The 27,001-nt window shown below is 49.5% G+C and overlaps 3 protein-coding genes across 11 annotated transcripts in view; 1 reads left to right on the top strand and 2 right to left on the bottom strand.

Moving 5' to 3' along the window:
- Window positions 1-11,821, bottom strand: part of MOB3A (MOB kinase activator 3A) — a 31,393-nt gene extending 19,572 nt beyond the window's left edge. Inside the window, exons 1-2 of one of the 6 annotated variants that reach the window (XM_053581160.1) lie at window positions 11,703-11,821; window positions 116-262 (exon numbers count right to left, since the gene is read on the bottom strand). The gene's annotated coding sequence lies outside the window, so the exon portion shown is untranslated. Of the gene's footprint in view, window positions 1-115; window positions 953-11,558; window positions 11,665-11,702 lie in introns of those variants that run through there. The other 5 variants (XM_053581149.1, XM_053581158.1, XM_053581169.1 and 2 more) reach the window with 5 other exon arrangements.
- Window positions 11,822-12,137: 316 nt separating this feature from the next.
- IZUMO4 (IZUMO family member 4) lies at window positions 12,138-15,957 on the top strand. 2 transcript variants are annotated; one of them, XM_053581130.1, is made up of 10 exons: window positions 12,138-12,534; window positions 12,607-12,687; window positions 12,788-12,859; window positions 13,316-13,342; window positions 13,443-13,518; window positions 13,634-13,681; window positions 13,793-13,807; window positions 14,139-14,156; window positions 14,366-14,380; window positions 14,655-15,957. In XM_053581130.1, the coding sequence occupies exons 1-10, from the start codon at window positions 12,159-12,161 to the stop codon at window positions 14,743-14,745; spliced, it is 819 nt and encodes a 272-aa protein (XP_053437105.1). In that variant the 5' UTR covers window positions 12,138-12,158; the 3' UTR covers window positions 14,746-15,957. The 2 variants fall into 2 exon arrangements, 1 of the variants encoding a protein (XP_053437105.1); XR_008377723.1 differs by having other exon boundaries at window positions 13,793-13,873; window positions 14,139-14,380.
- A 155-nt stretch (window positions 15,958-16,112) lies between these two features.
- Window positions 16,113-27,001, bottom strand: part of AP3D1 (adaptor related protein complex 3 subunit delta 1) — a 60,264-nt gene continuing 49,375 nt past the window's right edge. For all 3 annotated transcript variants that reach the window (XM_053581075.1, XM_053581078.1, XM_053581082.1), the window contains 8 exons: window positions 25,815-25,964; window positions 25,443-25,490; window positions 24,919-25,108; window positions 24,579-24,667; window positions 24,312-24,397; window positions 22,999-23,120; window positions 22,607-22,686; window positions 16,113-17,355 (listed from right to left, as the gene is read on the bottom strand). In XM_053581075.1, the coding sequence (XP_053437050.1) occupies window positions 17,260-17,355; window positions 22,607-22,686; window positions 22,999-23,120; window positions 24,312-24,397; window positions 24,579-24,667; window positions 24,919-25,108; window positions 25,443-25,490; window positions 25,815-25,964 (861 nt within the window). In that variant the 3' untranslated portion in view covers window positions 16,113-17,259. The remainder of the gene's footprint in view (window positions 17,356-22,606; window positions 22,687-22,998; window positions 23,121-24,311; window positions 24,398-24,578; window positions 24,668-24,918; window positions 25,109-25,442; window positions 25,491-25,814; window positions 25,965-27,001) is intronic.

Here is a 27,001-nt window from a genome sequence, read left to right as displayed (position 1 = left end):
GGGCAGAGTTCCCCATCCTAAGCAGTTTTCTATCAGAAAAAAACACCTTCTGGGTAGCCAGCACAGGCCCCCAGGCAATGACCTCCCCTGTCAGTACTTCTTGAGCCCTGCTCACCAAGTCCGAGGCTGTTCTCTCTCCTCTTGTCAGAAGCCTTCCAGGGTCTGCTGGGAACAACGTCGGGGATGGCCTTCTCAGAATCAATGCCACGCCCCTCAGTTCCCCTGGTCTTTCCACAAGGAAGATTCAAGTGGCCTTTAAAAACTGCTAGAGGCATAGAAGGTAAGATGACAAATTCCCCCACCCCAGTACATATTCTTGTTTTCTTCTGAAAACAGAACACAGCACAGCACAGTTCCTCTAAACAGCCAACTGGGACGGCCCTCCCTGGCTGACGTGCAGTAGCAGCTCAGGGCTCACAAGCACCCACATCCTTCCGGAGGCTTCCACATCCTGTCACTGCCTTGGGGACTGGTACCCCAGAGTGCAAGAGAGACAAGCCCGGAGTTCAGAAGTCAGCTGTTTGTTCTAGATCAGTGTCCTACGCTGGCTCCCAACCTAGCTCCAGCCCCAACACTTGGCTGGAAGATACTCAAAGCTCAGAACCTGTCCTTTTAAAAAAGGCAGTCTTCTATAATCTAAATGCTTATTTTCAAATATTACAACTGCTATTGGTGCTGGAAGACCATCCTCAATCCTGTAGGACTCACAAGAGGATGGCTGTGGCTTTCCTGAATCCCATTTATTTCTCAAGAAGACAGAAAGGCAAGCAGGATCTTTGCTCTGGGCGCCATCGTTGCTTACTGAGTGAAGTTCTCCAATTTCTACTGTACAAAAGCAGACAAGAGGAAGTAAGGAGCCCTGGGCCAGGTGTTGCTGAGGAGTTAGCATATTTTTCTAACCCTCCTAGTCATCTTTTCTTTTTCATTTTAAGATTAAGATATAATTCATATACCACAAATTTGAATTTTTTTTTTTTTTTTGTAGAGACAGAGTCTCACTTTATGGCCCTCGGTAGAGTGCCGTGGCCTCACACAGCTCACAGCAACCTCCAACTCCTGGGCTTAAGCGATTCTCTTGCCTCAGCCTCCCGAGCAGCTGGGACTACAGGCGCCCGCCACGCCTGGCTATTTTTTGGTTGCAGTTTGGCCAGGGCCGGGTTTAGAACCCGCCACCCTCGGTATATGGGGCCGGCGCCTTACCGACTGAGCCACAGGCGCCGCCCCAAATTTGAATATTTTAAAGTATACAATTAAGTGGGTCTTAGTATATTTGGAGCTGTGCATCCACCAGCTCTAACTCTAGAACATTTTCATCACCCCAAAAAGAAACACCGACCCCCATCAGCAGTCACTCCCCAACTTTCCTGTTACAGGCTGAATTGTATTCCCCCAAAAGATACCTTCTAGTCCTAAGCCCTGATGCCTTTGAGTGGGAATTTCTTTGGAAAAAGGGCCTTTGCAGATATCATTAGTTGAGATGAGATTACACTGAAGTGGGCCCTGATCCAGGGACTGGTGTCCTTAGAAGATGACAGAAAATTTGACACAGATGCACAGAGGAAATGGGCCAGGGAAGATATAGGCAAAAACTGCAGTGATGAGGCATAAGCAATGCCCAAGACACCCCACCCCAGACAGTGACCCCACTCCACTGTCCATAATGCTGAGGAGAAAAAGCTTGTTCTGCAAAGAGCAGAGGTACTTTTGGTCTGTTCGCTCTGTTTCCCTCTTTAATAATTATTTTTATTTAATTAAATAATTAAAAAAAAATTTTTTTTGAGACAGACTCTTACTTCGTCGCCCTCAGTAGAGTGCGTGGCATTACAGCTCACAGCAACCTCAAATTCTTGGGCTCAAGCAATTCCCTTGCCTCAGCCTCCGTAGTAGCTGGGACTATAGACGCCCGCCACAATGCCCAGCTATTTTGAGAGGCAAGGTCTCACTCTGGCTCAGACTGGTCTTGAACCTGTGAGCTCAGACAATTCACCCATCTCTGCCTCCCAGAGTGCTAGGATTATAGGCATGAGCCACAGCGCTTGGCCTTAATTTTCTTTTTTTGCAGTTTTTGGCCGGGGCTGGGTTTGAACCTACCACCTCTGACGTATGGGGCCGGCACCCTACTCCTTTGAGCCACAGGTGCCGCCAATTTTTTTTTTTTTTGAGACAGAGTCTCATTTTGTTGCCCTCAGTAAGTAGAGTGCTATGGTGTCACAGCAACCTTCAACTCTTGGGCTCAAGCGATTCTCTTGTCTCTGCCTCCCAAATAGCTGTGACTGCAGGTGGCCACCACAACGCTCGAATTATTTTTTAGAGATAGGGTTTCGCTCTTGCTCAGATTGGTCTCAAACTCCTGAGCTCAGGCGATCTCCCTGCCTGGGCCTCCCAGAGTGCTAGGATTACTAACAGGTGTGAGCCACCTTGCCCAGTGAGTAATTATTTTTATTTTTTGAGAGACAGAGTTTCACTATGTTGCCCTCAGTAGAGTTCTGTGGAGTCACAGCAACCTCAAACTCTTGGGCTCAAGTGATTCTCTTGCCTCAGCCTCCCAAGCAGCTGGGACTACAGGTACCTGCCACAACGCCTGGCTATTTTTTGTTGCAGTTGTCCTTGTTTAGCTGGCCCAGGCTGGGTTCAAACCCGCCACCTTTGGTGTATGTGGCTGGCGCCGTAACCACTGTGTGCAGAGCCAAGTTAATATTTTTAAATTGCTAACCTTATTACTAGTTAGTAGGCAGCAACTGTGGTTGTCAGAGGGGAGAACACATTCCTGTCTCTTCCTATTATGTTTCCTTTAACTCCCTGAGAAGGCATTTCCCTACTCATTGTAGATGAAGGCTGGGCAGGGGCCACCCTTCCTATCTGATGGTGCTGCCAGGGAGGGTTGAAAGGGATTCTCTTCTTCCAGCTTAGTGATCATCACAATTCTTCTTTTTTTAGACAGGGTCTCATTCTGTTATCCAGGCTAGAATGCCATGGCCTCACCCTACCTCACAGCAATGTCAAATTCACGGGCTTAAGTGAACCCTCAGCCTCTCAAGTAGCTGGGACTATAGGTGTTTATCATGACACCAGGCTAATTTTTTCTATTTTTAGTAAAGATGGGGGCTCACTCTTTTATTTATGTTTTTTTCTTTAAATTTTGCAGTTTTTGGCTGGGGCTGGGTTTGAACCCACCACCTCCGGCATATGGGGCAGGTGGCCTACTCCTTTGAGCCATAGGTGCCGCCCTTTATTTACATTTTTTTTTTTAATTTTTAATTTCAGCTTGCTTGTTCATTCTTCTTTGTTTGAAGTACTCTTTTTTATTGTTCATTTTCTTCTTCCTCTGGCAATGCTCTGCTGCTTTTGATGTTAGTAGAGACAGGGTCTTACTCTGGCTCACTGCTGGTCATACTGGTCTTGAACCTCTGAGCTCAGGCAATCCACCCACCTCGGCCTCCCACAGCGCTAGGACACAGGCATGAGCTACCACGCCCGGCCTATTTACGTTTTTTGAGACAGAGTCTCACTCTGTTGCCCTGGGTGAATTGCCGTAGCGTCATCATAGCTCACAGTAACCTCAAACTCTTGGGCTCAAGTGACCCTCTTGCTTCAGTTTTTCTATTTTTAGTAGAGACAGGTCTTAATTTAGTAGAGACTCTTACTCAGGCTGGTCTTGAACTCCTGAGCTCAAGTGATCCTCTCACCTCAGCCATCCAGAGTACTAGGATTACAAGCGTGAATCATAGCTCCTGGTGATCTTGACACTTAACTCACACCTTTGAGTGGCTATACTGTGCAGCTTTTGCTGTTATTAATAAACTGACCTAACATTTGCATCCCCTAGAGGGAGAACACTCGTGAAACTCATCATTTCCTGTAAGGCAGGAGGAACTGGCTCATCCTTGCACACCAGGAAACTGAGGTTCAGTACCCTGCCTGAGGGCAAAAATGATCCACCCCCAGTGTCCACAGTCCTGGGGGTTGGGCCTCCCAACCCTGGCCCAGAGCCCCACACAGGAAATAACAGTTCACTACTCTCCAGTCAATGAAATATGACACTAGAGGCCAGGCATGGTGGCTAACAGCTGTAATCCTAGTATTCTGGGACGCCAAGGTGGGCAGATTGCTTGAGCTAACAAATTCGAGACCAGCCTGAGCAAAAGGAGACCCTGTCTACTAAAAATAGAAAAATTGAGGCAAGACGATCGATCGCTTGAGCCTAAGAGTTGGAGGTTGCTGTGAGCTATGACACCAGGGTACTCTACCCAGGGCTACAGCTTGAGACTGTTCCAAATAACAAACGGCTTGGCGTCCATTGCACAGTGGTTATGGCGCCAGCCACATACACGGAGGTTGGTGGGTTTGAACCCAGTCTGGCCCAGCTACTTGGGAGGCTGAGGCAAGAGAATTGCTTAAGCCCTAGTGTAGGAGGTTGCTGTGAGCTGTGACACCATAGCACTCTACCAAGGGCAACATAATGAGATTCTGTCTCCAAAAAAAAAAAAAAAGTGTTTGATTTTAACATACTTTTTTTTTTTTGTAGAGACAGAGTCTCACTTTACTGCCCTCGGTAGAGTGCCATGGCATCACACAGCTCACAGCAACCTCCAGCTCTTGGGCTTATGTGATTCTCTTGCCTCAGCTTCCCGAGCAGCTGGGACTACAGGCGCCCGCCACAACGCCCGGCTATTTTTTTTTTTGTTGTTGCAGTTTGGCCGGGGCTGGGTTTGAACCCGCCACCCTCAGTATATGGGGCCGGTGCCCTACTCACTGAGGGCATGTTAAAGTATTTTAACATACTTTTTAAATTAAAAAACAAAACATAAGGTCTGCATTAAGTCAAGAACATAGAGAAGAAAACTACAACTTATGGGTGACAAAAGGGAAAGAAATGCAAGTGTGACCGACCCCACATGTCAAAGAACCCCATGGCTGCTGCAGGCAAGATCAAGGGGCCTGTGGCTTCCAACAAAGTCATTCCCACACCCATCTGGCTAAAGAGAAAAGCCATGAACTTGAGCCAAACCTTACTACCAGGAGGAGATTTCTCAATCGTTACATAATCGAAGCTGGCACACACCCATGTGGTCTTAACAGGAATGAGACAATGGTCCTAACGTGGAAGGAAGGACATCCGATATCCAGTATATGGAAAAATAAGTCGTAAGAAAGCATGGATATCAGGGACTTTTTATTAAATAATAATAAAAACTGATTATATTGGGTGGCACCTGTGGCTCAGTCCGTAGGGCGCCAGCCCCATATACCGAGGGTGGCAGGTTCAAACCCGGCCCCGGCCAAACTGCAACCAAAAAAAAAAATAGCAGGGCGTTGTGGCGGGCGCCTGTAGTCCCAGCTACTTGGGAGGCTGAGGCAAGAGAATCGCTTTAGCCCAGGAGTTGGAGGTTGCTGTGAGCTGTGTGAGGCCACGGCACTCTACTGAGGGCCATAAAGTGAGACTCTGTCTCTACAAAAAAAAAAAAAAAAACTGATTATATTTATGAAAATCATAAAGATGAACTACTATTTTCTCTGCAAGATGAAATTCCTTTTATGAATCTATGATAAACATACATTTAGTTTTCCCAGTCTGGGTATATAAGAAAAATAAAATAATCAATTTGGCAGAATCAAAAGAAAAGAAAAGAGGTCAGATATGGCCCCCAGAAAACAGAAATGTATTCTTTCCTAGGATACAGCTGGGCATACACTGAACCACAGGGACCTATGTGTATTCCAGAGTCTTCCCTGGAACTCCTGAGTTGCAGAAGTGAAGGCTTCCTTCCTAGAATCCTGTTTCTGAAGTCGGATTCAATTTTTCTGGTTAAGCCAGTTGAACTTCTAAATTCCAGAAAAACAGGGACAGAACTCCTAGGCTGTGAAATGTCTAAAATTTCCCAAAGTAAAAACCCAACTTCTCAGTCGGCAGCATAGGGAATTTTCCTGAAACTTCCCTTTTATGAAGCCTTTAACATAGGAGAACAGCGCCCTAAAAAATGATTAGTGGCCAAGTTTTCAAAGAAACTTGGTGGCCTAGTTTGGTTTTACATATGGAACAGACCTCTTTCACCTTGTTTATAGAATTTGAAACATTTACAAAGTTCAGGAACTAAAACAGCACTTTCAGCTGTAATCCTACCACTCTTGTAGGCCGAGAAGGGGGACTGCTTGAGCTCAGGAATTCGACACCAGCCTGAGTAAGAATGAGATCCTGTCTCTATTAGAAACAGAAAAATTAGCTGGTCACTGTGGTGGGTACCTGTAGTCCCTGCTACTCAGGAAACTGAGATAAGAGAATCTCCTTAGCCCAGGAGTTTGAGATTGTTATGAGCTATGACGCCACTGCAATCAACCCCAGGGTGACCGAGTAAGACTGTCTTAAAAAACAAATAGGCTGGGCGGCGCCTGTGGCTCAAGGAGTAGGGCGCTGGTCCCATATGCCGGAGCTGGCGGGTTCAAACCCAGCCCTGGCCAAAAAAAAACAAACAAACAGGCTTGGTGCCCATAGCACAGTGGTTATGGTGCCAGTCACATTCACCCAGGCTGGCGGGTTTGAGCCTGGACCTGCTATATAACAATTTATTATTATTTTTTTGCAGTTTTTTTTTTTTTTGGCCAGGGCTGGGTTTGAACCCACCACCTCCAGCATATGGGGCCGGCGCCCTACTCCTCTGAGCCACAGGCACTGTCTATCATTTTTTATAATAATAAAAAAATAGGGGGCGGCGCCTGTGGCTCAGTGAGTAGGGCACAGGCCCCATATGCCGAGGGTGGCGGGTTCAAACCCAGCCCTAGCCGAACTGCAACAAAAAAATAGCCGGGCGTTGTGGCAGGCGCCTGTAGTCCCAGCTGCTCGGGAGCCTTAGGCAGGAGAATCGCGTAAGCCCAAGAGTTAGAGGTTGCTGTGAGCCGTGTTTGACGCCACGGCACTCTACGCGAGGGCGGTACAGTGAGACTCTGTCTCTACAATAAAAAAAAAAAAAAAAATAGCTGGGTAGCTGAGGCAAGAGAATCATTTAAGCTCAAGAGTTTGAGGTTGCTGTGAGCTGTGACACCACAGCACTCTACCGAGAGACATAGTAGGACTCTATCTCAGGGGGAAAAAGAACAAACAAATAAATAAATAAAATGGCACTTTCACAAACTTCCTGCAAGATTAAAATAATCCCTTATGCTTTGCTAAGTGAGAAACACAGGTGACCTCAGAAGCCAGGTTGCCAAAAACTAAATATTTTTAAAAAATTCAGTTTGCCACAGTTACTTTGGGGTACCTACTATGCAAACGCTGGGGTAGACTTTTTAAGAGATGTCCCTTCCTTGGCTTTGCACCTGTAGCACACTGGTTATGGAGCCAGCCACATACACCAAAAGTTGGCGGGTTCGAACCCTGCCCGGGCCAGCTACCAAAAATGACAACTGCAACAAAAAAATAGCCGGGCCTTGTATGAAGGGGCACGGTTTTCTGCACCACAGAAAGGTGGCTTTGTTTCGTATATGCTGCTTGAAGTACGTGAACCTAAGACAGGAAAATTCCATTCTCAGCTATAAGCCAGACACTGGGGTTAATTCCTCCCTGCTTGCTAAAACGGCAGAGGCAGAAACACAGCGGTTAATTCTTCCCTGCTTGCTGAAAAGGCCTTGAGAAATGATTCCCTGAGGTCCCCCGCCAAGTCATAGCTGGAGATTTCACACCTATCTAGAACTGAACTGTTGCTCTTCATTCCCTAATTTCAAATTACACAAAAGTTTCATTTAACCTTTTAGGGAAGTGGGTGAACAGAACAGACAGCCTGGTGTCCTTGTAGTTTACCTTTAAGTTAAATGCTCCAGACTTAGAAATGATGTGTATGTGCTTTGCAACATTTATGCTGAGAAGAAATTTTTTATGGCAGTCTCAATTAGTGCTTTTCTTCTTTATTCTTACTTATTCTTATCTGATGAGTTTGGATATATAATACAGTAAATAAAGATGAACAATTGCTGTGGGCCTGAGCGAGCTCCAGACTTCAAGCCTTAATTAATAAATAATTCATTCTGCTTTTGTTCTTTATTCTTACTTATTCTTATCTGATGAGTTTGGATATATAATACAGTGAATAAAGATGAACAATTGCTGTGGGCCTGAGTGAGCTCCAGACTTCAAGCCTTAATTAATAAATAATTCATTCTGTCTGCAGTGATACTTATGTCATTGATTGGGCTAGTAGATAGCAACAGTTGTGGCAGACGCCTGTAGTCCCAGCTATTTGGGAGGCTGAGGCAAGAGAATCGCTTGACCCCAAGAGTTTGAGGTTGCTGTGAGCTATGATGCCATAGCACTCTCCTGAGGGCAACAAAGTGAGACTGTCAAAAAAAAAAAAAAAAAAAAAAAAAGGCTCAGCACCTACCTGTAGCTCAGCAGCTAGGATGCCAGCCACATACACCAGAGCTGGCGGGTTCAAACCCAGCACGGGCCTGCCAAACAACAACAACTACAACCAAACAAAAACAAAAACAAAAACAAAAACCCGGCGTTGTGGTGGGCACCTACAGTCCCAGCTACTTGGGAGGCTGAGGCAAGAGAATCGCTTAAGCCCAAGAATTGGAGGTTGCTGTGAACTGTGGCACCATAGCACTCTACTAAGGACAACATAGTGAAACTTTGTCTCACAAAAAAAAAAAAGATGTCCCTTTCTATGGAGGGTTCAAATGAAAAGTATATAGGCTGGCTCAGTGCCTGTACCTCACTGGTTAGGGCGCTGGCCACATGCACCAGGCTGGTGGGTTTGAACCTGGCCCAGGCCTGCTAAACAACCACAAAAGAATAGCCAGGTGTGTTTTTTTTTTTTTTTTTGCAGTTTTTGGCTGGGTTTGAACCCTCCACCTCCGGCATATGGGGCCAGCGCCCTACTCCTTTGAGCCACAGGTACCGTTCCCGTGTGGCAGGCGCCTATAGTCCTAGCTACTTGGGAGGCTGAAGCAAAAGAATTGCTTAAGCCCAAGAGTTGGAGTTGTTCGGGCCTGCCAAACAACAATGATGGCTGCAACCAAAAAATAGCCGAGTGTTGTGGCGGGTGTCTGTAATCCCAGCTACTTGGAAGATGGAGGCAGGAGAATCGCTTGAGCCCAGGAGTTGGAGGTTACTGTGAGCTGTGATGCCACAGCACTCTACCCAGAGCAACAGTTTGAGGGGCTCTGTCTTAAAAAAAAAAGAGTTGGAGTTGTTGGAGCTGTGATAGCACAGTACTCTACCAAGGGCAACATAGTAAGACTCTGTCTCAAAAAAAAAAAAAAAAAAAGGGCGGCACCTGTGGCTCAAAGGAGTAGGGCACCAGCTGCATATGTGGGAGGTGGCGGTTCAAACCCAGCCAAGGCTGGCCAGAAATTGCAAAAAAAAACAGAAAGTATACAAGCCACCAAAAGACACGGAGGAAGCTTAATGCATATGACTAAGTGAAAGAAGCCAGTCTCAAAAGGCTGGATGCTGTAGTATTTCAACTATAAGCCATTTGGAAAAGGCAAAACTATAGAGACAGTAAAAGATCAGTGTTTGTCAGAGGTTGGGGGAAAACAGGATGAACAGGTAGAGCACAGAGATGTTCGGGGGGCAGTGGAACCACTCTGTGGGATGCTGTAATGGGGGACACATGTTACTATACATTGATCCAAACCCATGGATGAACACCACCATGAGTTAGCTCTAATGTGAGCCGTGAATTCTGGGTGATGCTTATGTGTCCATGGGGGCCCCACCCTGTAGGAGTGCTGAGAATATGGGAGGCTGTGTGGGGGGGGCCAGGAAACATGGGGACTTTCTATACCTTCTGCTCAATTTTGCTATTAATCTAAAACCCCTCTTAAAAATATTCTATTAAAAAATTGTTGCTGACATGAATTCATCCATCACTAAACACCAGTATTTGGCTAAGTCCTTTGACTACTTCATCCCATTTATTTAAGAAATATCTAAGGGTGGCACCTGTGGCTCAAAGGGGTAGGGCGCTGGTCCCATATGCCAGAGGTGGCAGGTTCAAACCCAGCCCCGGCCAAACACCACACACACACCAAAAAAAAAAAAAAAGAAAGAAATATCTAAGCACTGGCTCAGCAATGGTAGCTCAGCGGCTGGGGCCTCAGCCACATGCACTGGGGCTGGTGGGTTCGAACCCAACCGGGGGCTGCCAAACAATGACAACTCCAACAACAAGAAAATGGCAGGGCTGGGCGGCGCCTGTGGCTCAGTGGGTACAATACAGGCCCCATATACCGAGGGTGGCGGGTTCGAACCCGGCCCCAGGCCTGCTAAAACAGCAGTGGCAACTGCAACAAAAATAGCCAGGCATTGTGGCAGGGTGGCAGGAGCCTGTGGTCCCAGCTACATGGGAGGCTGAGGCAAGAGAATCACTTAAGCCCAAGAGTTGGAGATTGCTGTGAGCTGTGACGCCAGGACACACTACCAAGGGCGACAGAGTAAAACTCTGTCTAAAAAAAATAATAAATTAGCTAGGCACAATGGCTTACAGTTTCAGCTATTCAGGAGGCTGAGGCAGGAGGACTGATTGAGTCCAAAAGTCTGAGGCTACAGTGAGCTATGATCACACCACTGCACTCTTCTCAGAGGACAGAGAGAGACCCTGTCTCTAAAAAATAAAATACAACAAAATGGTGCTGCCCAGAGCACTTGCAACCTTAAGATGTGCAGAAAGGAAGAAGGAAGCAGTTGCCAATTCTGGGGTGAGGGTGGGTCCTGCCCCTTCCACCTATGAATGAGGTCCCAAACCAGACAGTACAGGTTTCTGGCTTGAAAGATATGCAAAAAGTGCATGTGTGTCACATCTCAAATCTTTTAATAGGTCGGTTGAAAATTAAAACTTAGACGGACATGGTGGTGTGTGGTCGGTAGTCCCAGCACTTTGGAAGACTGAGGCAGGAGGATCTCTTGGGCCTAGGAGTTCAAAACAGCACTGAGGCATGATGATGCTACTGTACTCCAGACTGGGCAACAAAGAGTCCCTATCTCAAAAACAAATGCACAAACAAGCTAAAACCTAAATCAAATTAAAAACTGTTAAAAGAAAGAAGAAAAAAAGGGTAAGAAGGAAGAAGGGAAAAGTGATGTGTACAAAGGCGAGAATCTTCCCCAGAATAATCAGTGGCTCTCTCTGGATCTATGTCCTGTTCTGTGACTGCATTTTTCCGATCTCGCCTCTTTTCGTAGCAACTCTTTCACGAAATACATAGTCGTTTATCACAATTTCAAGCCTTACCGCAGGAAAAAGAGGGGCTTTTAGAGCCAGGGAGCTGAGCGGCGTCCCCTCAGCTGCCCCCTTTCCCCGGACCTGCCACGTGCTCAGGGAGGCTTTGGGAATCGCATGAAGAAGGGCTGCTTTGAGGCGCCCGACTCCGCGTGGGTTCGTGGGGCCTCAGAGTAATTTTAACCCAAACCCGGAGGCTCGGAGTCCTGCGCGAGGGGAGTGAGTGGACGGGAGTTGGCCCTAAACTAGCATTTGTACCTACAATTCGACCCAGCGCCCAGTCTGACCCTCTTGAGGATCCCGTCTGCCGGCCGCCCGCGTTCACGTCGCTTTAGGACTTACCTGACCTCCTCTAGCCCGCCGGCCGGCTACACACCTGCCTGCCTCGCCCCGCCTCTGCGCTCGGACCATCCGCCTCACAGGGCCGCGGAGGGACACGGATCACATAAGCGCAGTCTGACCGCGCCCGCGGGGAACCGGACCTACTTTTCTTAAAGGGACCGAGGCCTCCATAGGAAGCGGCGCGCGGTATTCTCCAGGCCGGTCCCGTGGGGTCTGGGCGCGTGACGGTGAACAGAGTCTGGTCCCAGGAGACTGCCTTGGAGGCGGGACACCCTGGTGGGGGTTGGGGGCGTCGGACACACTCTCCGTTGCTTAGCAACCGGGGCCTGCCGCTGACGCCATTAGCTGAACTGTGGCTCGCAGTCTGTGGGCCACACCTTGTGTTGAGGCAGCGCCGGGCGGGGCCTCTGGGAGAGCGGGCCGGAGGAGGAGTCTGCTGGAGGAGGAGCTGGCGCCTGCGTTGGAGATGCGTGGGCAAGGACTTGGGGGAGGGACCAATCCGGAAGCAGAGTCCTCTCTGAGTGGCAGTTCATGGGCGGGGCCTAGAGGTGGATCGGGTGCGGTCAGTTGTCCGTTGGGGACGGGTGGGCGGGACCGGGTATGAGAGTCCGGAGGACCGAGACACGGCTAAGAGCCCCAGCGGGCGTGGTCGGTTGGTGCGCGGCCGAGAGGCGTGGCACGGGAGCGCCGTTGGTTGGTGCGTGGCCGATGGGCGTGGCGCGGGGGCGCCGTTGGTTGGCCGGCGGCGGGCGGGGGCGGGCCATGGCCCTGTTGCTCTGCCTGGGCATGACTGCGGCGCTGGCCCGCGGCTGCCTGCACTGCCACAGCAACTTCTCTGAGAAATTCTCCTTCTACCGCCACCACGTGAACCTCAAGTCCTGGTGGGTGGGCGACATCCCCGTGTCGGGGGCGCTGCTCACCGACTGGAGCCAGGACACGATGAAGGAACTGCACCTGGCCATCCCGGCGGAGATCAGTGAGTGCCCGGCCCCGATCACCCAGCAAGACTCTCGGACTGGCCGCTCACTGACTCCTTCTCTGCCCGCAGCCCGGGAGAAGCTGGACCAAGTGGCGGCACTTGTGTACCGGAGGATGGACCAATTGTACCAGGGAAAGATGTATTTCCCGGGTGAGAGGCGGGAAACTGAGGGAGGGCTCGCAGGCCCAGGACACCCTCACCTTCGCCCGCCCCCGGCACCTGACCTCCCTCTCCTGCTTGCGCCTATCAGGGTACTTCCCCAATGAGCTGCGAACCATCTTCCGGGAGCAGGTGCATCTCATCCAGAACGCCATCATCGAAAGTGAGCAAATGGGGGTGTGGGAACTGCTGTTCAGGGCCTGGGCGGGGACTACGTTTCAGGTCCGCACAGGGCTTGAGGTCCTTCGAAGCTGGAGCCGGCCCGTGGAGCTGGGCTTGACTGGGGCTGGAGTGACAAGGCAGCCAAATCATGACAGAAGGGTGCTGGAGGGCAACCCCCAGGTGGGGCACCCCTGTCATCCCATAGTCACGAGCACAGCCCAAAGGATAAATGCCACCACTTTCCTGGCACCTCCCCAGACTTCCCTAGAGGCTCCAAGAGTGTTGCTACCATCCTGCTGAGGTTTGCACCACCCCATGCTAGGCACCTTCTCACGGATCCCTTTCCTCTAGGTCATGGACACATATACATAAAACTGGGTGGCTGGAGAATGGGCCCTGAGCCTTTGGCAGAGCTGGGGGCTGCAGGGTAAGACAGCAAAGTTCTCCCCTTCCACAGGCCGCATCGACTGTCAGCGTCACTGTGGTGAGTGAGCCTCCATTCAAGGCCAAGAGATACAATGGTGGTAGCAGCTCAGGGCCCTGGAAGCTGAGAGGAGGCTGGGGTGACCTCTCATGTGTTGCAGGCATCTTCCAGTATGAGACAATCTCCTGCAACAACTGCACAGACTCCCATGTCGTCTGCTTCGGCTACAATTGCGAGTAGGGCTTAGGCATCAGCCTGCCTGTACTGAGGGCCCTGATGTCCCCGGCTCTCCTGAGGGAGGGTGGAGTCTGGGCCCAAGGACACGCCACCTCCATGCCTGTGTCCCCACAGGTCCTCGGTGCAATGGGAGGCAGCTGTGCAGGGCCTTCTCAATTACATGTGAGTTGGAGGAGGTCTTCTGGGCAGCAGCAAACTCACCACATAGGCTTGGGGAAGGGACACCAACACAGGGCACTTGGCCCCCTGACTCCAAACCCATTATCATTGTAGAAGTGACTGGCACAAGTAAGTCCCCTCCTCAAACCCAACATGCCTTACCTGAGGCAGTGTGCGCATGTGAGCATCTAGCTGGTGAGTATGTGAAAGAAGCTGGCTCCCGAGGCTCCCATGTCCTAGGGGGACCACAAGGAGGCAGGTCCTGGATCCTAAGAGTCTCTGAACTCAACTAGAGGAAGGGGGTGGGGGTGGTATCCTGGCTAAAGGATCCCTGTAGTGTCCGGTTCCAGCTTGCTGCACTTCTGGGGCAGAGCTGTGGCCAGAGCCCAGGAGGGCTCCCTACAGCACATGGATGCAGGTGCCCCTGGAGAGCCTAACTGGGCCCCATCTTGTCTTTCAGACAGGACAAGAGCATGAGGTAAGGCCACCCCAGTCTGGCCTTCCAGAGGGGAGGGAGGGGCAGAGGGAGTGAGCGGAGAGGTGCCATGTGTCCTCCAGTTCAGCGGGCACCGTGGGCAGGGCTCTCTCTGAGCCTGGGACATGCCAATGTCACCTCTGCAACCATGCCTATGTGGTCATTTCATGAACAAACCACTGCTGCTCCTCCTCTGGGCCTGGGACACACAGATCCACCCCAGCCTTGTGAGTGACCCAGGGAAGGGAGGCCTCCAGGGTCTGGGTACACCTAAAGCCAGAGATCAAAGCCCACTTGCCAATGTGCCATTGACCCCCCCCCCATTCCCTTTCACTATGCCAGTCACCGGGGTGACCCACCCTAGTTATCTTGGGGTGAAGACAGGGCCTTGGCCATGGACGGGACCACCCATGTCCTGTTTGAGAGGAGAGGTCCAGGGCTCCCCAGGGATGAGGCAGAGAGGCACCAGGAAGAGCTGAGACACCCTTAATCATCCCATAGCCTGATATCACCGAGCTTCACATGTCTGGAGCCCCAACACCTGGCCAACCTGACTTTGGAGATCGCCTCTGAGTGTCTGACCCAACACTGACAGCCAGAAGGCCTGCCCCCAGCACGACGGGGGATTCCCCTGGACTGTCCCAGCCTATCCTTCTGGAACAGGCTGGCTGCTGCCTCTGATCCCCCTCTGACCCCTGATACAGCCCAAGCCGGCCTGGGCAGGAAGGGGAAGGGATGGGTTTGTACATAGCACCGGTACCTGGCAGGACCACAGAGCTATTTGATGGGAGGATTAAAGTGCCCGGACATTTCCTATGGAAGCACAGTCCTTACTTTGGGTGGGAGGAGGCACTTGGGGGGGGCTGAAGGAACTGGCAATGTACTCTGGGGAGGCCTGAAGATGTGCAAATGAGCCAGGTAGGCCGGCTGGGGCAGAGACATCCATAGGGCCTCAGAGTTCTGGAACCAAGATATTTTACTATGACTCACCTGAGCATAGCTGGGGGGCTTGCAGAAGTGTACAAAGGGGATTCTTTATGAAAGCTGAGGCTGCAGTTTGGTGGCAACCAGAGCCAGCTGCACCCAAGGCAAAGGGACACGAGACCCGTAGGCTCTGCTTCCTCCATTCTCTGTGGTGGAGACTGTGGCTGGCCCTCCTGGCTGAGCAATCACTGACACAAGGGGAGCCTTGGGAAATTGTGCAGAAGGGTGATTCTGAGTGCCCTTGAGCACCCTTGCTTTGTCCTGTTTTCACTTGTGTGACCTCAGCCTGGGTGGTTTCCTTACTGCTTCAGGATTCCTCTACCTTCCCTGTGCCTGGCACAAGAGGCAGCTCGGGACCTGGTCCTGTCCCCCAACAACTGTCCTGTGGCCACTGTGTGCATGGGAATGCCCATGTGCAGGTCAGGAATGGAATGGGGGGTGAGGGGACCCCAGGACACCCTTAATAGACTGCAGATCCTCAGAGCTAAACATGGGAGCCAGAGCCAACCATGCCCTGGCTAGTATCGATACCAAGAACTTCCTTTTGGGTCCCTCTGAAGGATGCCAGCAGCTCAGGACATGGGAAGAGGCTCATGGCTGGCGTTTCTAGGGCATGGTGCTGTGGAAGGGATGCAGGAGTGGGCCCTGAGCCAGGGCTGGGTCCAGGGCCTTGTTTGGGTCAGCATACCTCACCTTCCCACTTGGGGTTTACTTCTAAGATGAATGTCCCCAATCTACATGGCATAGTGGAGAAGCAAGGCAAAGTGACACAGGCAGGGCCAGTTGCTTTCCTGCCTCTGACCTCCACAGCACCTGAGCAATGCCTGGTAGTGGCCCTGCAGTACTCTTGGTCCCAAGAGCCTGGAGTGTATGCTGGGGGCTTAGGTAGCCTCCAGGGATGTGAGTCAAGGCAGAGGCTCAGGCTCTGCAGTGGCTATGACCCCAGCAAGGGCAGGAGACCCCACGTAGAAATGTCTATTTTGCAGCTTTATTGGATCATCTTGACACAAAATCATTACAGCAGCGTGATATGTCTCTCTCTTCATATGGGAATGTCAATAGCAAATAAATTCTTATGTAACACATCATACAATTTCAAAATTCTAGAATCAATACATGGGATTCTGTAATAGATTATGCTACATGCTAAAGTGACAATTTTCATCAAAAGGAAAAGTTAAAATGTCATGGAGGACCATTATCTCTGAGGAAGGAACGTTCAGTCTTAGCCCCAGTAGTCACCTGGGGAACGGGCAGGTGGGGTTCCCTGATGAGGCTACTCTGCCCACAGGCAACATTCCTGGGACCTATCTGGAGGTCAGTCCTCATATATGTCCTCCAATGTCCAGCCTAGGCCCTCCCAGCAGCGATGGGATGACACAGGGAGGAGCCTTGTGTGCATGGCAGGGAGCAGAGGGTGGGCATGTGGGATTGGACAACTCAACCACTCACCCGAACCCAAGCCCAGAGAGACATCTGTCAACCAGGAAAAAAAGGAAATGGAAAGGTCCAGCCCAGTCCTCTCATGATGCTGACTATAGCCCCTCCTTGGCACCCATGGCCATTTCCTGCATGCAGCATGGCCAGTGGCCTGAGTCTTACAGACCATGCCTCCACCATGGGTTCTGGGGAGAAGGGCCTCCCACAGCAGTTGGCCCACCCTTCACCTCTATGCAGACACCGTTGGTCAGGATATCAGGGAAGAGGCAAGGGAGGAGAGGAAATGGGGCTGCATCAGTCCTGCCTGCTATGCACCCCTCATCCTGATGCCCGCTAGACCCCTAGCCCAGATGATGGGTGCACTTGCTCCACAGGCTGTCCCTTTGACCACATTCAAGGACTCAGCCCCCAGTGTGGGCTCAGGCAGGGATCCCCCTGTTGGTCTGGGGACTGAAATGGAGCTTCTTGCTAAAGAGTGGGAAGAGTCAAAATGAAAAGGATGGCCAAATAAATCAACGTGACACACAACCTTGATGTCTAAACAGCAGATGATGATGGAGTTAAATTAATGCTCAGGCTTGGGTACTGTACACACAACAGAGGAGTGGCAAGACGCACCAGATCTCCGGGTCCACTGGCGCCTGCTACACAACAGGCGCTTAGGTGGGGCTCCCAAGTGGGCTCAGCATGTGGCCAGTGTAGTTTTCATCTCTTCCAGTAAGTTGTTCAGCAGCGTTGCTTCGGTGCACTTCCCATCAACCGAGACAGAGTTCTCACCCTGCATGAGGGAGAAAGACGGGCATTAAAAAAGCTATATGCAAGGCCAGGCATGGTGGCTCATGCCTCTAATACCAGCACTCTGGAAGGCCAATGCAGGTGGACTGTCTGAGCTCAGAAGTTCAAGACCAGACTGAGCCAGAGCAAGACCCCGTCTCTAAAAATAACCAGATGTTGTGGTGGGCACCTGTAATCACAGCTACTTGGGAAGTTGAGGTAAGAGAATCTCTTGACCCCAAGAATTTGAGGTTGCTGTGAACTAAGATGCCATGGTTCTCTACTGAGGACAACAAAATAAGACTGTCTCAAAAAAAAAAAAAAAAGCTAAATGCACGTACAGTCTCATGAGCTTATGTGCTGTACTTTTAATCTTGCAAAATACTTTCTGGATGGTGGTAAAAGTTGCACAACACCGTGAATGTACTAAATGCCACTGAACTGTGTATACTTAAAAATAGTTAAGATGATGGGCAGCGCCTGTGGCTCAAAGAGTAGGGTGCTGGCCTCATATGCTGGTGATGGCGGGTTCAAACCCAGCCCCGGCCAGAAAAAACTGCAAAAAAAAAAAAAAAAAATAGTTAAGATGGTAAATTTTTTGTGCTTTTTATCACAGTAAAATAAGTCAGAAAAAAGGCTTGACGTCCATAGCTCAATGAGGGCACCGGCCACATACATCGAAGCTGGCGGGTTTCAGCCTGGCCTGGGCCAGCTAAAACAACAATGACAACTACAACCAAAAAATAGCCGGGCGTTGTGGTGGACGCCTGTAGTCCAGCTACTTGGGAGGCCGAGGCAAGAGAATCACTTGAGTCCAAGAGTTTGAGGTTGATGTAAGCTGTGACGCCACATCACTCTACAGAGGGCGACATAGTAAGACTCACTCAAAAAGATAAAATAAGGGTCTCAGCTACTTGGGAGGCTGAGGCAAGAGAATTGCCTAAGCCCAGGAGTTGGAGGTTGCTGTAAGCTGTGACGCCATAGCACTCTACCAAGGACAATAAAGTGAGACTCTGTCTCTAAAAAAAATAAATAGATAAATAAAATAAGGGAGGTGCCTGTGGCTCAAAGGAGTAGAGCGCCAGCCCCATATGCTGGAGTGGCGGGTTCAAACCCAGCCCTGGCCAAAAACTGCAAAAAATAAATAAATAAATAAAATAAAAAATAAATAAATCAGAAAAAAAAATGTAGTTGAAAACTTTCCAAAAGTTAAGAAAGACATAAATACAGAGATTCAAGAAGTTCAGCAAACTCTAACAGGAAGAAACCCAAAGAAATCCACTCAGATTCACCATAAACTGCTGTAAACTAAAGACAAAGAGAATTTTTACAGATAGAAAAAAATGATGCATTCTCTATACAAAGAAATGTTCAGATGACTACAGATTTCTCATCAGAAACCAGGGATGTCAAGTGGAAATGACACAATGGTTTTTTTTTTTGTTTTTGTTTTTTTATTCTGGAGACAGAGTCTCACTTTATGGCCCCCAGTAGAGTGCTGTGACATCACAGCTCACAGCAACATCCAGCTCTTGGGCTTAGGCGATTCTCTTGCCTCAGCCTTCCGAGTAGCTGGGGCTATAGGTGCCAGCCCACAAAGCCTGGCTATTTTTTGTTGCAGTTTGGCAGAGGCCAGGTCTGAACCCTCCACCCTCAGTATATGGGGCCGGCGCCCTACTCACTGAGCCACAGGCGCTGCCTGACACAACAGTTTTTAAAGTATAGGAAGAAAAGAATTGTTAAAAAAAAAAGAAAAAAGAATTGTTAAGCTAGAATTCTATATCCTGCAAAACTAGCCTTGAGGAATAAAGGCAGAATAACACTCATAGGAGGGAAAACAAAGAACTGGCTGCTAGTAGACCTTCTCTAAAGGAATTAGTAAGGGAACTTCTTCATATACCAAAAAATGTACCAAAAGAAATTAAAACATTAGGAATAAAAACGGAACCTAAATTATAAACATGTGCAAACATAATAGACTATTCTCCACTTTAGTTCTTTAAAATGTATTTGAAGGGAATTGGTGTGCTTTCATTTAATAGGCACAATGTAAGAGTATATGGCAAACATCCTGGGTACAGGACACAATTATAACAGGGACCTTACCTCACAACACAACATTGTAACCTAATCATCTCTACCCTCATATTAATCTGAAAAAGATTTTTTTATTTTTTTTTTTGGAGACGGAGTCTTACTCTGTAGCCCTCGGTAGAGTGCCATGGCATCGTAGCTCACAGCAACCTCAAACACTTCGGCTCAAATGATCCTATTGCCTCAGCCTCCCAAATAGCTGGGACTACAGGTGCCAGCCATGACGCCCAGCTATTTTTTTGGAGAGTAGGTCTTGCTCTGGCTAATCTTGAACTCTTGAGCTCAAGCAATCAACCTGCCTCAGCCTCCCACAGTACTAAGATTACAGGTGTGAGCCACTGCACCCTGCCTATTTATCTGAAATTAAAAAAAAAAAAAAAAAATGTATTTCAGAGTTGAAAACCAAAACATTCACTGGTATGACCAACTTTTCCATGATTGTAAACATAACACAAATTACAACTAGTAAATAGACGGGCTGACAGTTGATATCCTGATGGGGTGGTTAAGATTTTATATTCCACTAAAAGTAGTAAAGTATTAATTCCAAGTAGACTGAGCAAAGCTAAATTCTGGTAAGGGTGTCCAACCTTTCAGCTTCTATGTACCACATTGGAAGAGTTTTCTAGGGCCACACATTAAACACAGAAACATTAACAAAAACAGATGAGTATAAAAAATGAACATCTGTGCGTAATTATTGTGATAGCCACTACCATAGATAGGCAGAAAATCCTCATATAATCCGCATACAATCCACAAGCCATTGAGATACTCCTGAGACCCTAGAAACTCATATATAAAAAGTACAAACAGTATCAAAAATAAAACAGATATTTACAAATGGAATGATAAATAATGCTCACATAAGTCAAAAAAAGGCAGGAAATGGAAAAAGAAAAGAAACAAAAGAAAATGGCAGACTGAAACTCCAATGTTAGCTATAATTAATTGCTTTAATTGTAAATGGTCTAAACACACCAATTAAAAGATAGAGATGGTCAGAGGCGGATATGGAAGCATGTTCCAAACTGGAAATTTTTTTTTTTTTTGGCTGGGGCTGGGTTTGAACCCACCACCTTCAGCATATGGGGCCAGCGCCCTACCCCATTGAGCCACAGGAGCTGCCCCAAACTGGAAATTTAAATATGTTAAAGGTACATTGCAACATAGAAACACAAATCAAAGAAAGCTGGAGTAGCTACACTGGTATCAGATAGACTCCAGAGCAAAGAAATTACTAGGGACATTGCGTATTGACAAAAAAGTCAATATACCAAGAGTATATAATTGTCTGGCTTGGTGCCTGTAGCACAGTGATTACGGCGCCAGCCATATACACCGAAGGTGGCGGGTTCCAACTCAGCCTGGGCTAGCTAAACAACTGCAACAACAAAAGGAGGCCGAGACAAGAAAATCACTTAAGCCCAAGAGTTTGAGGTTGCTGTGAGATATGATGCCACGGCATTTTACCGAGGGCAACATAATGAGACTCTGTCTCAAAAAACAAACAAAAGGCTCAGTGCCTGTGGCTCAAGTGGCTAAGCTGCCAGCCACATACACCTGAGCTGGTGGGTTCGAATCAAACCCAGGCCGGCCTAACAACAATAATGGCTGCAACCAAAAAATAGCTGGGCATTATGGCGGGTGCCTGTGGTCCCAGCTACTTGGGAGGCAGAGCAGGAGAATCACTTGAGCCCAGGAGCTGGAAGTTGCTATTAGTTGTGATGCCACAGCACTCTACCCAGGGCGACAGCTTGAGGCTCTGTCTCAAAAAAAAAAAAAAAAGTAATTGTCTATACACCTACAACAGTGATTCAACATACCTGAAGAAAAATATGACAGCAATTTTTAAAAATATATATATTGTTTTTTGTTGAGACAGAGTCTCAGTTTGTCATCCTGGATAGAGTGCCATGGCATCATAGCCCACAGCAACCTCAAACTCTTGGGGTCAAGTGATCCTCTTGCCTCAGACTCCCTAGTAGCTGGGACTACAGACACATGCCACAATGTACAGCTAGTTTTTTCCATTTTTAGTAGAGATGAGGTCTCACTCTTATTTAGGCTGGTCTCCAACTCCTGAGCTCAAGCAATCCACCTGCCTTGGCTTCCCAGAGTGCTAAGAGTACAGGCATGGGCCACCACGCCTGGCCCCAGAACTTTTACTTTTTTTAGAGTGCCGTGGCATCACACGGCTCACAGCAACCTCAACTCCTGGGCTTAGGTGATTGTCTTGCCTCAGCCTCCCAAGTAGCACCTGCCACAACGCCCAGCTATTTTTTTGTTACTGCTGCAATTTGGCCAGGGCTAGGTTTGAACCCGCTACCCTCGGTATATGGAGCCAGCGCCCTACCCACTGAGCCATAGGCGCCGCCTTAGAATTTATATTTTTAAGGAAGAAATAATGCTAATTACATACAATCTCTCAAAAAACAGGAAAGGAAGAAATTCATTTTGAGGCATTATCCTGATGGCAAACAAGATAAAAGAAGAAAACTAAAGACCAATGATCCTCAGAACACAGACTTGGTGGTGCCTGTAGCTCAGTGAGTAGGGCGCCAACCGCATATACCAAGGGTGGCGGGTTTGAACCCAGCCCCGGCCACACTGCAACAAAAAAATAGCCGGGCATTGTGACGGGCGCCTGTAATCCCAGCTACTAGGGAGGCTGAGGCAAGAGAATCGCTTGAGCCCAAGAGCTGGAGGTTGCTGTGAGCTGTGATGTCACAGCACTGTACCAAGGGTGACAAAATGTGACTCACTGTCTCTAGAAAAAACAAAACACAGACTTAACCCTTAACAAAATATTCACAAATTGAATTCAGTATTAAATATGTTGAAAGAAATGATCCCACAGAATGTGCGTGAGAGGAGCCCCACAGTGGAGGGTAAGAGAGAAGCCACTTCATTCTGGAAGCATAGTGGAGAGAGGCTGTCCTGCAACAGCATGGGGGCAGGGTTGGGAGCCTGACCCAGACATCCACCACACCAGGGGGTGAGTGAGCAGCAGGCAGGAGAGCAGAAGGAAGTCCCACCTAGCAGAGGGAAGTCTGGGCTGCTGAGTGAGGCTGAGTGAGTGCTACAGTTTCCCTCTAACACCTGTCCTCCCTGAGCCTCTCCAGGCCCTGAAAGAGGTCCAGGCATCACCCTGGACTAACCTTTTTCACCAAGAGACAGACGTGATGGCCCTGGATGGAGCGGCTGTACATGGAGGCACAGGAGTCCACTCGTTCCACAACTGCAACAGAGCAATAAGTAAGGCCCTGCCTTCCCAGAACAGGGTCACCTCCTTGGGGCTGCCCACTGCAGCAGCCACAAGAGGCCAGAAGAGGCAGTTAGGAGATAGGAGTCCAGGCAGGAGCCTGGCCCAAAGCGCCCCCCACCCCACCAGAACTCCGAAGATGTGAGCCTTGGTACAAGGGCTGCAGGCTAGGCTCTAACAAGGAAAAGGTTGTGCTGAGCCAGCAGGGCTAGGGTTGGTGCCTAGTCAAGGGAGAACTGTATGTGTGTAAACACCTTGCCATCCAATCAGCCTCCTCACTTTCCTTACCAGAAAAATGATGGTGAAAACAGATCTTTGTCAGAAGGTTCTGGAAGGACATACTAATGCCGTCGACTCTGATCGAGCTCATGCTCAGGTCCCCAGACTCCAGCAACTTGGCAAAGGCATCACTGTGGGAAGGACATAGGACAGGGATGGGTGACACCAAGCAGGGGCCAGGCACTTGGGATGCCTAGCACCAATGCAGACTGAACTCTGCCACAGATAGTACGTGGCAGGACACTCCTTTGTGTTCCTGGGGCCTGAGAGATCTCCACATCTCAGAATGAGACTGTATTTGGAGACAGGTCTTTAACTTTTAGAGACAGGGTCTCACTCTGCAGCCCAGGCTGGGTGCAATGGTATGTTCACAGCTCACTGCAGCCTTGAACTCCCAGGTTCAAGTGATCCTCCCACATCAGCCTCCTAGGTGTGAGGCACTGCCCCAGGCTTGAAGACATGTCTTTAAAGAGAAGATTAAGGTTAAATTAGGTGACGGGGGAGGTCCTAATTCAGTGTCTGGGGCCCTTATAAGAAAAGCAGATGAGGGGCAGCACCTGTGGTTCAGTGGGTAGGGTGCCGGCCCCATATACGAGGGTGGCGTGTTCGAACCTGGCCCCAGCCAAACTGCAACAAAAAAAATAGCTGGGTGTTGTGGCAGGCACCTATAGTTCCAGCTACTTGGGAAGCTGAGGCAAGAGAATTGCCTAAGCCCAGGAGCTGGAGGTTGCTGTGAGCTATGTGATGCCACAGCACTCTACTAAGGGCGATAAAGTGAGACTCTGGCTCTACAAAAAAAAAAGCAAAGCAGATGACAACACAGACATGCATAGAGATGACAACACGTGAGGATTCAGGAAGAAAGCAACAGCACATCAGCCAAGGTACAGGGCCTCAGAAGGAGCCTACCCTGCCAGCACCTTGACCTTGGACCTTCAGCCTTCAAACTGTAAGAGACTAAACCTTTGATGTCTAAGTGCTGTCAGTGGCCTTTCTTACGGCCACCGAAGCAGATGCAGACATGAGGCAGCAGGACCTGTCATGCCAAGGACAAGCTGGTGAATCGATCCTTTGTCCTCAACTTTACCAACTCAGGTCAAAAGATGCCTCTGCCTAAGTGCCTGGTCTGTGGTCTTGGTTATGGCCACCTAAGCAGGTGCGTCATGAGGCAGCAGGACCTGTCATGCCAAGGACAAGCTAGTAAATCAAGCTTTTGTCCTCAACTTTTACAAGTCAGGTCAAAAGATGCCTCCAAGGTAACTAACTCCCCAAAATGCCTCAGGACTTGGGTACAGAGGGTCTAGATCACAGAGGCAGTGCACCTGTAGCAGGGCGTTGTGGTCAAGTACGAGGAGCAGCTGAAGTGCAGTTTGAAGTCCAGCTTCTCATGGGTGGCGCCTTCGTCATCCTGTAGCAGAGTGGAGGTCTGCAGCTGAGTGGGGAGCCTTGCCTCCTAAAACCCTGACACCCCACCAAGAGGGGCAATGGGGAGTAGCAGCCAGCCTGGGTCCTGGGGGAATCTCAGCCTGCAGAGCGAGTTCCCCTTCACCAGCTCGAGCCCCAAAGTGCCAGGTGCAAACAGCATGTACCTTGGCAATGAAGGAAAGGGTACCCTTGAGCTTCTGGGCCATGACGATGCTCTGAATGGTGAATACAAACTGGGCTTCGTTCGAGACACCTGGTGGGACAATTGGGAACAGGGACTGAGCCTCAGCCTGTGTACCCTGTGCCTGATGGGAAGCCAGGTCCACCCCAAGATGTAACAGGGTTCAGAAGCAAAACACAAGGGGAAACTTGTGTCCCCACCTCAGCCTGAACCTGGTCTCACTCCCACTTCACAGATGACAGATTTCCCCACAAGAGCTGGGGGACCAAAGAAGGCTCAGGCTTAGAGAGCCCTGTGAGACCAAAAATGCTTCACGGGCTCACCTGGAGGCAGCTGGAAAGGCACGGGGACACCATCATGGACAGAGGCGCCCTCTGGCCGGGCCATCTTCGCATTGAGTGAATCTAGCACATTGAGCTCCATGTTCTTGAGGAAGCTGTTACTCCGATTCTCCAGGATGACAGCCACAGTGACCTGGCTGTCCCTCTGCAGGCTGCTCTGCACATCGTATGTCTGCAGAAGTAAGGCCCAGCATCAACCAGTGCTGTGGGTTGGGGGAAGAGTTCCTCATAGGAAGGAGAATGCTGCCTGTCTCTGGTGACCACAGAAGCAACAGATGTTCTGTATGTGCAGAAATGTACACACTCCCTACCCCGAGCACCTCCTTGTAATCACTGAAGTGACCCTCCCATCAGCCCTGGCCTGTAGCAAGCACGGGTCCAGCATCACTATAGCCAAGGATGGCCTCCCAGGGACATCCCCTGGGCGCCCCTTGGGTTTCCACTAATCCTTTGTGTTAAAAGAGAATGCTGCCCATCCCCCTCTTGGTGATGTCTGTGTCACTCACCATTTTAATGTAGGAATTTTCAGCAAGAAGCGAGTAGCTAGACATAGGCTGGGGAAGAAAAAGATACTTCAGGTTGAGTTGAAAGGACTCATGAGCTCCATCCCTTGGACTACAAAAAACTCTGGGCCAGGAGCATCAGAGGGGGCCAGCACTGGCTGCCCCAGATGGTAGAAACACAGCCTCTACCACAGGGGTCCCAATGGGCTAGGCCAAGGATGCTTGTGAAGCCCCAGGGGCCCACCACCCTCCATGGGGGCTTGGCTCCTTCCAGAATCCACTCAGTCTCTCCCAAAATGAAACCACAGGAGCTGGAAAAACCCCAGCCCCAGCCGCCCTGCTGTAGGAGGGGCTGGGTGCTGAAGTACCCCTCACCGGGAGAGGTCCCTCTTCGAGCGTGCCATTCTGCACAGGTTCCCCGGCTGCCTCCTCGCTGCCTGGTGGCTTCTTCCTGGATCTCTTCTTGTCCTTGGACCTTTCTTCCTTCTCCTTCTTATGCTTTTTCTTCTTATGCTTGGAAGATTTCTGAGGTGGGAAAAGTCTGGGGTCAGCAAGTGGCACACCACAGGGAGCTGCTGCAGCTGCTCAGAAGGCACAGCAGCACCCAGCACTCTCTGCATGAGAGTGGGCCATGGGGTCCAATGGCATCAGGGTGGGGGTCACTCGTGCCAGGCTGTGACTATAGGACAAGCTGCAGCCCAGGACCACGGAGACTTGACCAGATCAGACCCAGCTATAGCAAGGACCTCACTCCCTGGCCAGTGGCAGGAGCTAGTATAGCTCAGAACTAACAGTCACCACTGAGGGGCAGGACAGGAAGAATCCTAGAACATACACAAGAGAGAAAGCATAGCACACAGCCATACAGAAGCTCGTACACCAACAATGCCAGCAATATAATTCACAAAAACAAACCAGTGCCTATCAATAGATACACACACATACAACGTAGTGCATCCCCATAGGGAATATCACTCAACCACAAAATGGAAGGAAGCTCTGACAGGCTACAATGTGGATGGACCTTGAGGACACTGTGGTCAGTGAGAGAAGTCAGAACAAAAGGACACACAGTGTGATTCCATTTATAGAAATGTCTAGAACAGGCAGATCCCCAGATCCCCAGACACAAGACATAGATTCATGGTTAACGGGGACTGGGAAGGAAAAGGTAGTGACTGCTAATGGGGAGAGGTCTTCCTTATGGGGTGATGGAATGTTCTGTAATTAAGAGACAGTGGTTGCATAATTGTCATCTTTTTTTTTTTTTTGTGGTTTTTGGCCGGGGCTAGGTTTGAACCCGCCACCTCCGGCATATGGGACCGGTGCTCTACTCCCTGAGCCACAGGCGCCGCCCATAATTGTGATCTTAAGAATACTGAATTGCACACTTAGGAAAAGGGAATTTATGGATTATGAATTATATCCCAAAAACCTGTAATGAGAATATAAAACCATAACCACCAACAAAAACCACTGTGAGGCTGGGTGCAGTGGCTCACAACTGTAATCCTACCACTCTGGTAAGTGGAAGCTAGTAGATACCCTGAGCTAAGGAGTTC

This window comes from Nycticebus coucang, chromosome 2 (assembly GCF_027406575.1).
Source record: "Nycticebus coucang isolate mNycCou1 chromosome 2, mNycCou1.pri, whole genome shotgun sequence".
Lineage (NCBI taxonomy): Eukaryota > Metazoa > Chordata > Mammalia > Primates > Lorisidae > Nycticebus > Nycticebus coucang.
Note: the sequence above shows the minus strand (reverse complement) of the source record. Positions and strands in the feature narration are given on the sequence as shown.